The sequence below is a fragment of the Bufo gargarizans genome, chromosome 11, assembly GCF_014858855.1.
Source record: "Bufo gargarizans isolate SCDJY-AF-19 chromosome 11, ASM1485885v1, whole genome shotgun sequence".
NCBI classification, from domain to species: Eukaryota; Metazoa; Chordata; class Amphibia; order Anura; family Bufonidae; genus Bufo; species Bufo gargarizans.
Window position 1 is genome coordinate 53,707,640 of NC_058090.1, and position 15,435 is coordinate 53,723,074.

Below are 15,435 nucleotides of genomic sequence, written 5' to 3' on the forward strand. Positions count from 1 at the left end.
ATTCGATCCGATCACTTCTCCCCATACAGATCGGCTGTTTGCCGGCAGCACATCCCCATTTACACAGGTAGAATCAATGCTGATGAGTAGTGTTGAGCAAAGTTATGAAAACTTCGATTTTGCTGCTTTGCCGAATTTCACAAAGAAGTTCGCTCCATGACGAATTACTTCATCACGAAGCACATTTCTTTTTAAGTAGTTGGCGCAATGATGGGGAACGGGGATTTAACCTGCTCAATAGTGTATGCCTTTTCATTTACGTTGTGAAATGGGTTGTTTGCTGCCAGAGAGGTGGTTGTGGATCCACATGCTTACCACATGGCATGTCCTCCAACAAGTAAGTTATTTTGAACTAAAAAAAATAAAACTTACTGAACTGTATTGATGGGCTTTGGGTCAAAATTTCCCTCGCTGTCTACGGACATCTGCTTCTCAGGTGTTGCTTTAATTCTTGTGTCAACATAATCAGGAGGCAAAGCACCAGCGATTGCACTGAGACATGGCAAGGACATTCTGAAGAGCTCAGCCTCATACTTCTGCAGGAGAGATAGGAACTGAGTGGAAAGTCCCACAGAAAAACATGCAAAATGGTTAGTGACAGCAACACAGGCAGGTCACAGCAGCAACTGGGGAAGACATTTAGTAAAAGAACAAGGCTACAAATATTGCATTTCAAGTCCCAAGCAACAAACTGCAAACTCATGCACATTATAGTATTTCAGTTTTATCAACATTTAATGCACAAGAATGCAGTTGTTAATCTGTATGACAGAGGACAAACTTTATTTTCATGCATTTAACTTCCTCCCATCCTAACATTTATTATATCTAAAAAATTTCCTAGTAGCAATATGCAAGATACTGTAAATGTATATAATGAAAAATCTCTAGCATATAAAAAAAAACTAATCTTTTACAAAATAATAAGGGGAACATTTTGCTCTTTTACTTTTAAAGGTCTCACTTCAGTAAATGGCATTTATCAAGTAGAGAAAGTTAATACAAGGCACTTACTAATGTATTGTGATTATCCATATTGCCTCCTTTGCTGGCTTGATCCATTTCTCCATCATTTTATACACTGCTTGTTTCCATGGTTACGACCACCATGCAATCCATCAGCGGTGGCCGTGCTTGAATGTTATAGAAAAAAGCGACGGCCTCTCTGGTGGCCCAGATCGTGGTAGCGCACACAAGCCGGCGCTTTTTCCTAGAGTGCGCAAGCATGACCACCGCTGCTGGATTACAAGGTGGTCGCAACACCTGGAAACGAGCAGCGTATAATGTGAATCCAGCCAGCAAAGGAGGTAATATGGACGATCACAATACATTAGTAAGTGCCTTATATTACCTTTCTCTACATGATAAATGCCATTTGCTGAAGTGAGACGACCCCTTTAATACATTTATTTGTCATAAAAACTGGTTATCGCTCATCAGTGGTCTTCAACCTGTTTTACAACAGGTTAGAGACCATTACTATATTTAAGGGAAACTGGGCTAATTAAAGTTTCCCCTAGGTATTAAATCATTGCTACTTTATTAGTTAGAGCAACACATGCACTTTAAAGTCAATCTCCACCTTTAGAGGCACTTAAATATACACTCATTGACAAAAAAAATAAACTAAGGAGTTATTGGAATTGAATGAAACTTTTACGTGTGTAAATGTAATGATGATATACTGTATCACAATATTAGATCAAAAGACTAGGTTTATTGGGGAAACAGTACAATTGAAAGTACCCTGTTGAGCCACCTCAAGCCTGAGATATGGTTGGCATGGAGGCATACAAGTTCCCTATAGTATCCTGCGGCACATTTCCCCACAGGTCTTGTAGCTGGGCCTGTAGATCCTGCACGCTCATAGGTTGCAGAAGCTGATGTCCCAGCTGGTCCCATAAATGCCTAATTAAAAATAAATCTGGGGACTGGGGAATCGGGGAGGCCAAAAAAGTGTTGTAATCTGGCGGATACATTCCTAGGAAACCCTTGCTGTGTGTGGATGAGGATTAACCTGCTGAAAAAGGGCAGCCCTGCCATGAGAGGATGTCCTGCACATATAGCTGCATTGTTAGTGTCCCTCGTATCACTACTAGGGGTGACAGACTGCTGTATGTGATGGCTCCCCAGATAATCACACCAGCAGCTGAGGCAGTGTGTCGCTCCACAGCAAAGGCAAGATTGAGGCGCTCACCACGAGGCCTCCATACTTGAATCTGGCCGTCGTCAGATATCAGACAGAACCTGAATTAATTTCTAAAGACAATACAGGTCCAGTCCATAGTACTTCATGTTTCTCATTCACAACACCACTGCAAACAAGGGTGACAGTGGCAGGCTGTCAATGGCAGGACAGGAATTGGGTGCCATGACACCAAGCTTCCTTCTGCTATGCTCCTGGAAATGAGCAGAGACAGGGATGTGTTATGAAGGTGCCTCCTGTGTCTGGATGCTTGACAACAAAATGTGGATGCCGCTCATGCTTTTTGGTGGATCAAACAATTCTGTCTACTGGTGGTCTTGTCTGGGCTTGCAGTATTTCAGTTGTGCATGACCTGATGAAACCAATGCTTCCAACACCTCCTAACAGCTAGGTCAGGTCAGACCAGCCTAGATGGCAGACAATTCATCAAAACGACCACCCTGCTTCTCTCAGATGTGCCCCTTCTCAAAGAATGTCAACGGGCCAAAATATCTTCCAGTGCATCATAGAGGCATGACTAGCAGTCAACAATCTCTAATCAAGGGGTACACTACCCAAAATTTGCCTCTGAGAGCATTTTTATAGGAAAGTAGATGAAATATTGGTATGCCCTCTTGTGGCAAGAGCCAGTGTCTAATCAGATCACACGTGTAATAGTTTACTTGCCTGAGACATAACTGCATGCCAAGTTTTGCAGCAATATAACATTCTGATCTGGGTGTGTAATTTTAATTTTATTTTTTGTCAATGAGTGTATTAGGGTTTTGTATGATTGAGGCATAATGCAAACCTCTAGTATATGTAAGTGGCTACAAAGATGGAGTTTTACTGTAAATCCCATCCAATTTACAACTGTGAACACAAAACTTAAGTAAAAAGAGAACTTTAATGCAACAAAGAACTTTAATGCAACAAATAAAAAAAAATATTAAAATGCTGTCGCTGAAATTCAAATGCCCTTAAAAGTTTGTATCATGAAGAATGATTGCACTAATGGTAGCTGCCCAGGGGTCCACTTATGTGACCCCCAGTGATCAGTTGTTATTGCTAGAGGAAGCTCATACTTGCCAACCATCAACCTGGCAGTGGCTTCTCCAGGGGACGTTTAGAATTACACGTCAAACATTCAATTGATTGGCCAGCCATACAATAACTGGATAAATTAGGGCCACCATAGTGCGAGCTGTTCTTGCCTAGAGGTTCTCCAATTAGGCATAGTGGTGGCCCTGAAAGGGTACCCTTCTCTCTCTGATGTTTCTATGCTTTAACTGTGAGTATGCAAGAAGGCTGTCCGTATAATACAACCTCCTCAGGGGCGTAGCTATAGGGGGCCCAAAGACCCTTGTGCCACCTAAGAAGCCACTGGTATTATAGAAAGTACATACAGGTCAGGTTACACCTCTGGATGGAGTGAAGGGGTAAGGTCATTTGGCATGGGGGGAGGGGCGTTTAAATTTTTGCCTCAAGCAGCAGGAGGGCTATGTACTTCCCTGTCCCTGGCCACAAAGCACTGAGGGAAGGGGAGGCCCAAGCTGAACTCCTGCACCAGGGCCCATGAGCCTTTAGCTATATCCTTGAACTTCTTCAATGAACTGAAAGCTCCAGCAGTATCAATGCAAAGCTGGCTTGAGACAGATCTTCATTTCGTTGCACAGACACAAGGCAAACCAAGAAACCGTGCCACCAATACAGCCCAATTACACACATTCCCATGTGATCCTCTGAGGGCAGCTTCCATCTTATTTTTTGGAGCTGTAAAAATTCTGGGATTACAGCAGCAATATATCCTAATCTTGCCTAAAGGCAGTCTCTGACTCCCTGTATATAACCAAACCTTGTCCAAGGATTCCTAGAGATTATGGCCGGCTCAACAGACCAAACTGTTATTGTTTTTTTTCTTAAAGAAATAACCGAGCAGAGAGAATAATGATTTCATTATCTCCTGTCAGCGATCCATGCCAGAGGATTCCTGGGAGGCCGGCACAGCTCAAGAAAATACGTCTCTGAGCAGGATCGCAGCAATAAAACTATCGCATTATGAAATGGAATTAAATATTAACCGTTTAATTTGCATAGAGCAAGCCAACCCTGTCGCAAGCACGCCGGGCAAAGGAAGCATCCAGCATCAGAATATCTGTCACTCCACCACACCGTCCTCAACGCCTGTCACATCTCATCACGAATATCCCATACATCGGGTGACTTATCTTTCATAGGACTTTCAGAATATTACATACATCGCGCTCGTTTTACATTTTTTGAATTTCATTATATACATCATCGCACGAACTGCGCTCTTCAAGAATGTGGTTAACGTTGAATCAGTTTTCAGAAGGAAATTCACAGAAAATGATTACACAGCAAGAACAACTTACAGGCAGGAATATTACGTTAATTAAATGGTCTCAAATGGAATTTTGTACAGCTATGGGCTACCTTTTCATTTTTTTTATACTGTTTACGTGCTATTTTGTTCAGTAAATCTCCGGGATACAGAAGCTTCTCTGTCACTGTGTGCGTTTTATTATCCTCACCAGCAAGTTAAGCCTTAATGCCTCAAATATTAAAAAATAATCTTTTTTTTTTTTTTATTCTGTTTGGCTTCAGTGAATTTAATGAAAATCCTTGACTGAAATATTAATACATTTCCAATATAGAAAATAGCTAGATCCTGACAAACAGCAGCCAAATGTGACACAGTCAGACACAAATCCACGGTAGAAAATGTTACACACTATATCAGACTGGGAAAATACCTTATGAGAAAGGGAGTCAAAAATACCCCAGAACAGCTTCTCTGTCAAGTGCAATTCCTCCTCTGAGGCCAAACCAAAGCTCCCCCATCCAGAAGGAAGGCAGTAATATTTCCAGGTCAGCTCATAATGGTTTGTCAGGAGCTACAAACAAAGAAAAAAAGACTGAGTTATTTTACTTACCCAATATCTACAGTGCACTGTACAAGTGTATTAAAATATATTCACGACATGAGGTGCATTGCTGTTTTGCAGCATACCGTAAAGCATATTCCAAACAAGATTTTTCAGAAGCATGAATAAGACTGTTAGGGCTTTTTCACATGAGTGTGTCCCTTGCGGGAATCACGCTCCATGTGAGAGAGGGATTGTGCGTTCTGGACTTAGAAAGCGGATGGCATTATCATGATTTTTAATGCTGGGTGCCTCTGTCTGACCTTTCTGTAATGGAATCATACGGACATAAAGCTGTCACTATGATTCCATTACAGAAAGGTCATGCAGAGGCACCCAGCATTGTAAATCATGATAATGGCATGTGCTTCCTAAGTCCAGAACGCACGATCCCCCTCTCAGACAGAGCATGATTCCCGCAAGGGACACGCTTGTGTGAAAGAGCCCTTATACTTGGTGCATGACAGTCAAAAGAATATGACTTAATATCAGCAATATAAAACACTAATGCCTCTTTCACACAAGTGATATGGATTGAGTCAGGATCTGTTCAAGAAAAAACTGATGGTTTAGCAAGTTCAATCACTTTTGTCATCTTTTTCAGTACCAGATTGTATCCGGATTGCATTAATTTTTCACAAGTGTGAAGACAAACGAAAGAATAACAATCTACAACCGAGTACAGAGAAAAGCTACTTCTATAACGGTCATAGAATTGGTTGCCTGCTGCCTGACCTGCCATTTTGGGGATTCCACAGGATACGGGATCCCTATTCACATGATCGGTGAGGAACCCAATGGTAGCATACATTTGTGTATACAAAGATAGCTGTACAGGGGGAGATTTTATCAATGACTGATAGCATTCTCTGTGTAAGACCTCATGCACACGAATGTGTGTCACCCGGGCCCCTGCTTCGGACCGCAAATGATCCGGCATTAATGCATTTCAATGGAAAATAATCCGGCATTCCGGCAAGCGTTCTGGAATTTTGGATGGAGAAAATAATGCAGCATGCTGCGGTATTTTCTCTGGCCAAATACCGTAAGAGGGACTGAACTGAAGACATCCTGATGCATACTGAACGGATTGCTCTCTATTCAGAATGCATTAGGACGGAACTCAATACCGGAAAACTTTAACACTGCAAGTGTGAAAGTACCCTTAAAATCAATGTATCATCATAAAATTATCAATCTATTCTTTAAATCATATAAACATATACAGTTAAGAATGTTTGTGATGACAGTTCTTAATTTTCCATGTCACTATCTATATTTAAAAAATCCTGCATTTTATACGATGGCCACTAAGCCTAAAAATAGGTGGACATATACCGTTTTCTGTAAAGACCACTTTTCAACAGTCATCTTATTGTCATCACAGGCAGGATGACAAATACAGATAACACCTCTGTGTAGATAAGACAGAATGCACTATTCACAATATAAACCTAAAGAAAGAAAACACAAGAGCCACCATTCACAATAAGTGATGGTTGCAGCTTATCTACTACTGCTCCCTGCACAATGAACAGACTCAATACTGAGTGCTATGCTATCCAAGGATGCCACACAACTGTTCAACATACTGTAAGTGAGAGTTCAGCCTCCTATAGCAAACCTTTGGCAAAGAAAGAAGTGAAATGGGAGCAGCCAGTAAATATGCTCTTATCAGAGAAGACACAGATGCATGTGGGTATTATATACTTTGCCGCTAGTATGGTATAATTGACAATGGCTGACAATGTCATTGGGGCCCCGTGGCTGGCACTGAGCATCAAAAAAATTAGCATATGTGACATAATAGTCTTGCGACTTGTACCTCTTTTTATCCCATTTTTGGAAGTTGGCAGGTATCTTAGCATACAATGTACAGTAACACAACCTATTATGTTCATACTGGGTTATAAATTATGCTTATAAGCTACCTTCAGAGGCATTTTACAGTATTCGTTGAGCAATGGGACATCAAAAACCAGACGCCGCAGGAGCTGCTGAAGCATGGAAGGCCGCATATGACTGAAAAAAAAAAGGAAAAGTTTGTATGACTGAGGTGACAAAATATATATATATTTTTTCAGGGAAAAGCATCATTCCATATCCATATGTGCATACATTTCCTGTTATTCAGGCAGCAGGCTTAAAGGGTTTCTGTCACCTGCCTGAAAAATGGATATTAAGCTGCTGACATTAGTGATGTGCTGATGTCAGCTGAACATAACTATATCAGTGCCATCTCGCTGCCTGCCAGTTATTGAGAAAAACGAACTTTTAACATATGCTAAAAGTTCTCTGGCCACCCCTTGCTACACTAGATTGACAGGGGCAGGCATCGTTGATCTCCTACCTCCTCCACTGACTGCAGTGTAAATCTTGCGCCGTTCAGTATTCGGCGCAGGCGCAGTGAGTGAAGGGCACTCGCGGGCTGCCAGCTTCCGCACTGCGCCTGCGCCGAATACTGAATGGCGTGAGATTTACACTGCAGTCAGGGCCGGAGGTAGAAGACTAATGATGCCTGCCCCTGTCAATCTAGTGTGGTCAGAGGTGGTAAAACTGAGCCTCTAGGAGCAGTGGCAGCGCTCCCCCCCCCCCCCCCCCCCCGCTCCTAGAGGCTAATTAGCATATTATAAAAGCTTGTTTTCTCAATAACGGTGGCAGGCAGTGAGATGGCACTGACATCAGCACATCGCTCATGTCAGCCAGCTTAATACCCATTTTTCAGGTGACAGAAACCCTTTAATGACTAGACCTTGCCCTTATGTACCATACTTAAGTGGATCACCTTATATTTCACTTTATTTACACATAAAAAATACACAAAATACACATAAGACACAGATCTCCATGACAACAGATGCAGCCATGACATCTACTGCTTCTCATGTCTGCATGATGCCTACGTCAAAGAGGTTCTTGTTTCGGAGTTTGAAATTGCGCACACCAATCCACAAAACTGCTCCATTTCTTAAAATGTACACTATATAGAAGGTAGTGCATAGTAGACATAAGCAGTAAAAGGTATAATACTATAGGAATCATTTATTAATCTGAAATACACCTAAATTTGGAGTATTTCTGGCGCAGATTGCGGTGCAACAGCTAGTTGCGCCGCAATCTACGACTTCTCCCAGCTCACACCAGGTCTAAAATTGTGGGCGTGGCGTGGTCGGGGACAGGCCGTCAGGCCCGTCTGATTTACCATTTGCTATGCCTGTTTTAGGGCTTATTCTGGCCATTGCCATATTGCGGACCGCATTTGTGGATCTGCAATACACTGGCACCGTTCCGTGTGCATTCCACATCACGGATGCAGACCCATTCACTTCAATGGGTCCGCAAATCCGGAGATGCGGAATGGTGCGGAACGGAATCACAGAATGGAACACTTCGGAAGCACTACGAGTGCTTCCGAGGGGGTTCTGTTCCGTACTTCCGTTCCGCAAAAAGATAGAACTTGCGCTATCTTTTTGCGGAACGGACGAATGCAAACCCATTCAAATTTAATGGGTCTGGAGTCATCCGGGCGGCCGCACGGAGGTTGCCCAAGCATTGGGGAATGCAAATTGCCCACCTACGACCGTGTGAATGAGCCCTTAGGCGTAGAAAAAGGTCTAAATGTAAGAACGCTTGAAAGCCCTCTTATATGACAAAATATGTTTTGCAAACTTGGTTTAGTCTTTTTATTTGTTTGGCTGTCAAAATTATTTTGATGTTTTTTTTTGGGAGGGTCAACAAGACACTGTTTGTTCATCCCTTTTTAAGGTGATTTTTTTTTATCATAGTCTTGTATGATCAAAACAGGTATGGCACAGTTTGCGATGGCAAGGGTGGTGTTTTTGCTTTCTGCTGGGTGCTTTTGTATGGTGAAAAAGAAAAGACAAAAGTGGTACTAAACCGATTCTGGCTTTCCTTTAGACAGCTGACCACCTCAACTTCTGCTATTAGAGGAGGAGCTTTAAACCCATGTCATCCATTGGCACAGGTTTAAAGAAGAGGATCACACACCATACATTTATGGTGCAGTTTCCTCAAATGGTTAATCTGAATTAATAAATGTATAGTTTTGATCAGGTATCTGTCTACCTGCTGTGTTATTTTGGCTAACAAGATTGCAGACACGTGGGAGTGTTGAGTTGATATTGATTTTTCAGCAAAAAAACTAAAAGAGATATGCACCGTAGTACCTTGTGTGTACAACAGAAGTCAAGCAATCCAAACATATAATACATTTGTATTGTACATGTCTGTATTGCTATGAAAAAAACCAGGAAACTAAAATATAGAAGCCATATACTTTTTTTCTGTCTAGCAGAACCATAAAATGATAGTGTTTAAAAATGCATCTTTTTTTTAAATACATTTTTAAGGTATTCTTCAAAAATAGAAAAAAATGTAATCTTACTGGCATATTGAAAGCAGACATTCTTCAATGGTGTCTCTCTGAGCTTTGGTTAGAGAACGCCCCTTGGACAGTCTATATATTGTATGCAGGGTAGAATCAATTAATGCTGCATAGTGCTCGGTGCCCGAAAAGAGAGGAGCACAGCGGGTGAGCAATGGGAGTACCGCTGAGCAAATATATCGATTCAAGGCAAGAGCCATCTCTGTGACACTCAGGGAAGCCTGTAAAAAGATGCAATTTCTTTAAGACATAGTATTAGTAGAGATACCGTTACAGTGTAGGCTAAAAAAAAAACTAACAGGTACATTGAAATGAATCTACATACAAGTATAGATAATATGCATTGTACAATAGGTAGGTGACTAAGACAAGACAGTAATGCAGATTTGGGACAAAAGGACTATGGACAATTCTGCAACTTAGACACTGGGTTCACACCAGAACATTTCTCAAATCAAAAATCAGCAAAATCTGTTAAAAGGGCTTTCCTGGATTTTAAAATAATTATTATGAATCGATGGTAATTGCATTTTCTCAATTTCATCCTGGATATAAAAATAAGCAGCTCTTCTTCCGCCCCACTGAATTTTCTCTATTTCTTGGTACACTGAAGAAGTGAGTTCCACATCTCCTGACATCTAGACAGTTGAGCTTCTACTCTTAATTTTCGGATATGGGATTTTTACAAAAAATGGCAAAGTTACAGCAACTAAAAAAAGTTTTAAAGCAAATCTATTATCCCTTATTGTGCAGACACTGCAGCTTGAGGTGGGTACAGGAGCAATAGTGGTGAAGGCATCCAGGAAGGTCAAAATGGTATTAAGATAGTGGAGAAGTGGCTCTTGGCGACAATGCTAAATGGTTAGCTTTTATTTTGGGTGGGCCAGTGTGCGCCATGGCCTCTGCAAACTGTTACAACAGTGACTGTGAAACCACTGTGACAACCAAACAGATTGGACTTGGGGCTACTCCTGAAGGGTGTTATTCTGGAAGTCCACTAGTTTTCACCCTTTAACTCCTGTACAGAGATCTGGACTTCACTGCAGGGGAACAACTAGGCTGCTGCCTCCTGGAGCAGTATCTGTTTGGTTGACTGCTGACCAATGGGGGTCAAAAGGCACTGGTATGGACCACTGAGGGATCAGTCAGGGCAGGCAGAGTACATGCAGTCCAATAAACAGTTTGAGTAGGCAGCAAGGGTTCAAATCTGGAAACCAGGCAGAGTCTGTAAACGGGCAGACAAATGAAACTATAGCATATTTGCAGAGAATAAGCAAGCTATACAACCTATTGCTCAGGCACTTTCCCATAGGGGGAGATGCATAAGTTACCACAAGGTGGCCAGCCATTGACTAGTGACAATTAGGGTGTGTGCTGGCCCTTTAAGATCCAGAGAGAGCATGTGCACCCTGTGGGTAGAGGAAGATAGGCCCTGAGAGAAAGCTGGCCGCAGTTGCATGAAGGGACAGGGCAGACTGCCAGGAAAAAGGGAACAGTGAACGGCAGGTCCACACCACCGGGTACCAGGGGGAACAAGTGAGCAGAAGATGGCTGCCACTGCAACATCTTCTAAGGGGGTGAAAGGAGATAGACTTCATATTATATTCAGATTTTATGCCAGGGGAGATTTCTCTCTCTTGTAGCGCTGTTGTGGAGGTCTGCTTTTTTCTCAGTACCTGCGCAACTCTTGTCCATGGGTTGTGATTAGCATTACAACATATCCCTATTCAAGAGAATGCCACTGATCTGCAATACCAGACCCATGGATAAAGCTAGATTCTTATCCGTTAAATCGAGCAAAAATACATAGACAACAAAAGCACGCCAGCAAATTCAAAAAAGAAGAAAATACTAGGAAAAATGCTCACAAGCATAAAACACACTTTCAATTTACAACTTCATCATAGCAACAGAATTTATAAAGTTGTAAAAGTTCTTAAAGGGAGTCTGTCAGTTACTTTGAGCATTTTAGACCGCTCATATGACAGTTTAGATCTTTTTTAGTGCTCACCGGTCACCGCCAGGCCCACGCATGCACACTGCTCTGCCCACTATGGGCAGAGGCAATGATGTTAATAGCGCACATGGGCCTGGTGGTGACCGCTGCTCGTGTGACAACTAAACCAGAGCAGGAGAATGAATAAGGAGAGGAGGGCAGGCCAAAGGAATCCAAGGGGAGCGGTTATCTGGGCACACCAGAGAGGGGCCAGGGCACTTGCAGTCATAACGCTGCCCTCTGCATATCATTATAAAGTGTTTTTTTTCTGTTTATGGACAAGTGAAAGAAACAATACAGGTACTATTTTTAAAGGGAACCTGTCAACTTTGTGCTGCCGATACTAACTGCAGAATACAGTAGAGACAGGTGAGTAGATTTCAGCGGTCTGTCATTTATAAGTTAATAGTAAATGGTTGCCGAGAACCAACATCACAATAATTGCAGACTGGGCCTGGAAAAGAGTCCCGGCCACCTGAGAAGAGTCCTGGTTATTCATGAAGTCCTGCCCTCCCTGCCCACCTGCTGATGACTGACCGTCTTCTACCTAGTTTTCTCCCTTTCTCTCTAGGAGAGAACTGCCAATCATCAGCAGATGGGGAGAGTGCAGGAGATTAGGAATAACCAGGACTCTTCTCAGGTAGATCTGACTCTTCTCAGGGCCTGGGCTGCAATAATTATGATGTTGGTTCTCGGCAACCTCTTACTTTTAGCTCATGAGTGACACACCGCTGACATCAGCATGTCTGTCACTATTTTATGCTGCTCTCAGTGAGATCAGCATAAAGTTGATGACAGGTTCCCTTTAAGTTGGGCAACTGTGCTAAATCTTGATATGAGTGGAATAAAACGCTCAAAGTAGCTGACAGACTCCCTTTAAACTAACATTATTACATTTTTTCTATAGCCGCACTTAAACTCTCCTGGAAACGATAAAGCTTCACTCCAGTTAATTATTGTCAAAATTGTATTTCCTTAAAATAACTCGCTATTATTTAAGTTAACCTGTCAAATTAAAAATGCAATGCAACCTGCAGGCAGCATGTTACAGAGCAGCAGGAGCTGAGTAGACTATTATATACATTTGTGGATTAAGTTCAAGAACAACTTGTAATTTTATCCATTTAGATCCCTCGTGTTTCCATGCTTAGTCCAGGGGTGGTCCTACTTAGTGATGGACAGCTATCTCGGTATGCACACATTTACAGAAAAGGCAGTCAATGGCTGATTAGGACCATACACTGAACTCTTAAGCTTAGAATGAGCAGAGATTAAAACTAATAAGTCACAAGATGTAATTGAACTTTTCTATCAAACCTACAGTGCTGCCCACAATTTTTCATACCCCTGGCAAATTTTGACTTAAAGTTACTTTTATTCAACCAGCAAGTAATGTTTTGATGGGAAATGACATAGGTGTCTCCCAAAAGATAATAAGACGATGTACAAGAGGCATTATTGTGGAAAAAAAACATTTCTCAGCTTTTATTTACATTTGAGCAAAAAGTGTCCAGTCCAAAATTATTCATACCCTTCTCAATAATCAATAGATTTTATTGGCTATTATAGCAATCAAACGCTTCCTATAATTGCAGACCAGTTTTTTGCATGTCTACACAGGTATTTTTGCCCATTCATCTTTAGCAATGAGCTCCAAATCTTTCAGGTTGGAGGGTCTTCTTGCCATCACCTTGTTCTTTAGCTCTCTCCACAGATTCTCATTGGATTCAAGTCTGGACTCTGGCTGGGCCACTCCAAAACATTAATGTTGTTGTCTGCTAACCATTTCTTCACCACTTTTGCCGTATGTTCTGGGTCATTGTCATGCTGAAATGTCCACTCGTGCCCAAGGCCAAGTTTCTCTGCAGACTGCCTGATGTTGTCGTTGAGAATCCTCATGTATTGCTCTTTTTTCATGGTGCCATTTACTGTGATTAGGTTCCCTGGTCCATTGGCTGAAAAACACTTCCAAAGCATTAGGTTCCCACCACCATATTTGACAGTGAGGATGGTGTTCTTTGGGTTGAAGGCTTCTCATTTTTTACGCCAAATGAAGGAAACATCATTGTGACCAAACAATTCAATTTTTGTTTCATCTGACCATAACACAGAAGACCAGAAGTCTTCTTCTTTGTCCAGATGAGCTTTTGCAAAGGCCAAGCGAGCTTTTGTGTGCCTTATCTGGAGAAGTGGTGTCCTCCTTGGTCTGTATCCGTGGAACCCAGCAGTGTGCAGTGTCCGTTGGATTGTCTGCCTTGAGACATTGCCACCAGCAGAGCCTAGATTCAGCAGGATGGCCTTGGTGGTGATCCTTGGATTTTTTTTCACCTCTCTAACTATCCCCCTGGCCAGCACAGGTGTCACTTTTGGCTTCCGACCACGTCCTCTGAGATTTTCCACAGTGCGGAACATCTTGTATTTTTTAATAATACTTTACACTGTAGCCACTGGAACTTGAAAACATTCAGGAATGGCCTTCTAGCCCTTTCCTGACTTGTATGCAGCCAAAATGCTCAGCCGCAGGTCTTCACCGAGCTCCTTTGTCTTAGCCATGACTGTCCACAAACCAACTGCAGAGAGCTGCTGTTTTTCACCTGTTGAGTTGATTAAAACAGCTGTTCCCAATTAATCAGGGTAATTAGGATGCTTTAGAACAGCTTGGACTATTTGGAATGGTATAGAACTTTTGATTTTCCTACAGGCTGTGACAGTTTGTGAAGGGTATGAATAATTTTGGACTGGACATTTTTTGCTCAAATGTAAATAAAAGCTGAGAAATGTTTTTTTTTCCCCACAATAATGCCACTTGTACATCGTCTTATTATCTTTTGGGAGACACCTATGTCATTTCCCGTAACAAAAAATTACTTGCTAGTTAAATAAAAGTAACTAAGTCAAAATTTGCCTGGGGTATAAATAATTATGGGCAGCACTGTATATGTCAGTCTGCTCAGCTTCCCATTGCGCTACATTGCCAATGTGATAGGGTTGGTTTAAGGGACATATGGAGTGTTCTAGCTCCCCCTGCTGACTCATATAAGTAGAATTCAGTATTCCTCTATTTTCTGTAAGTTTCATGCTCTTTTCACAATGTTGCTGGATGACAGCAGACCACCTCTATAAAAATAAATCTTTTTGGTTTGCTCCCCAAAAACTTTTTGGAGTGTGCTGCAATAAAACTTACTGTGTCAAGAGATGCTGATGCTCTCAGATCAGGTAAGAAGGCCACCTCCAGTAAATGAAGGAGGAAGCTTTGGTCCTTAATACCATAGACACGGTCCAGGAAAAGTACCATAGGGGCTTTGTGATCAGGGCAGAAGCTGGCTGCCATATCCGGTTCAAATACTGTGCCATCTGGAAAAAAAAGTCAAATACAAATTCTTTTAGGGCACTTCCACATCGGCGCTATTTTTTCCCATTCTTCTTATAGGAGCAAAAGAATGAAAATAATGGCAGTGGCAGATTCATCACATAACTGACAGGAACAGATAACTATAACTATAAAGGAATCTGTTAGGTTTCCGTTTGGGAGAGCATATTTTTTTACCGTATCTTGCATGAAAGTTAGCCAAGCACCGCACTCGTCTGTCTATGGAGCCACCCTAGAGATGAGTGGAGCAGCAGTGTGCTTACTCAACCTGCTGCTTGCTCTGTTCATTTCGGGGTCCCTGACGTGATCAGTCTGGGTCCCAGTGGTAGGATCCACACCGATCTATTTATTATCCCCTATTCTTCATCACAACCGGAATACCCCTTTAATTTACAATTATGTCTCATACACCCTTGTGTATTTATGGCAGTAATTTCCATTATACAGTACTTTTTCTGGGATTAGGTTTTACGTCTGACTTTGGCTTACAAATACTGATCTAAATAATTCTATTCTTCCTGGAGATACAAT

The 15,435-nt window shown here is 41.9% G+C and overlaps 1 protein-coding gene across 5 annotated transcripts in view; it reads right to left on the minus strand.

The window, feature by feature from the left end:
• The window catches only part of RYR3 (ryanodine receptor 3), a 684,284-nt gene that overhangs the window by 303,156 nt on the left and 365,693 nt on the right, over positions 1-15,435 (minus strand). For 3 of the 5 annotated variants that reach the window (XM_044272377.1, XM_044272376.1, XM_044272380.1), the window contains exons 47-51: positions 14,719-14,888; positions 9,539-9,759; positions 7,065-7,155; positions 4,963-5,103; positions 373-554 (exon numbers count right to left, since the gene is read on the minus strand). In XM_044272377.1, coding sequence (XP_044128312.1) covers positions 373-554; positions 4,963-5,103; positions 7,065-7,155; positions 9,539-9,759; positions 14,719-14,888 — 805 coding nt within the window. The remainder of the gene's footprint in view (positions 1-372; positions 555-4,962; positions 5,104-7,064; positions 7,156-9,538; positions 9,760-14,718; positions 14,889-15,435) is intronic. The other 2 variants (XM_044272379.1, XM_044272378.1) reach the window with 1 other exon arrangement.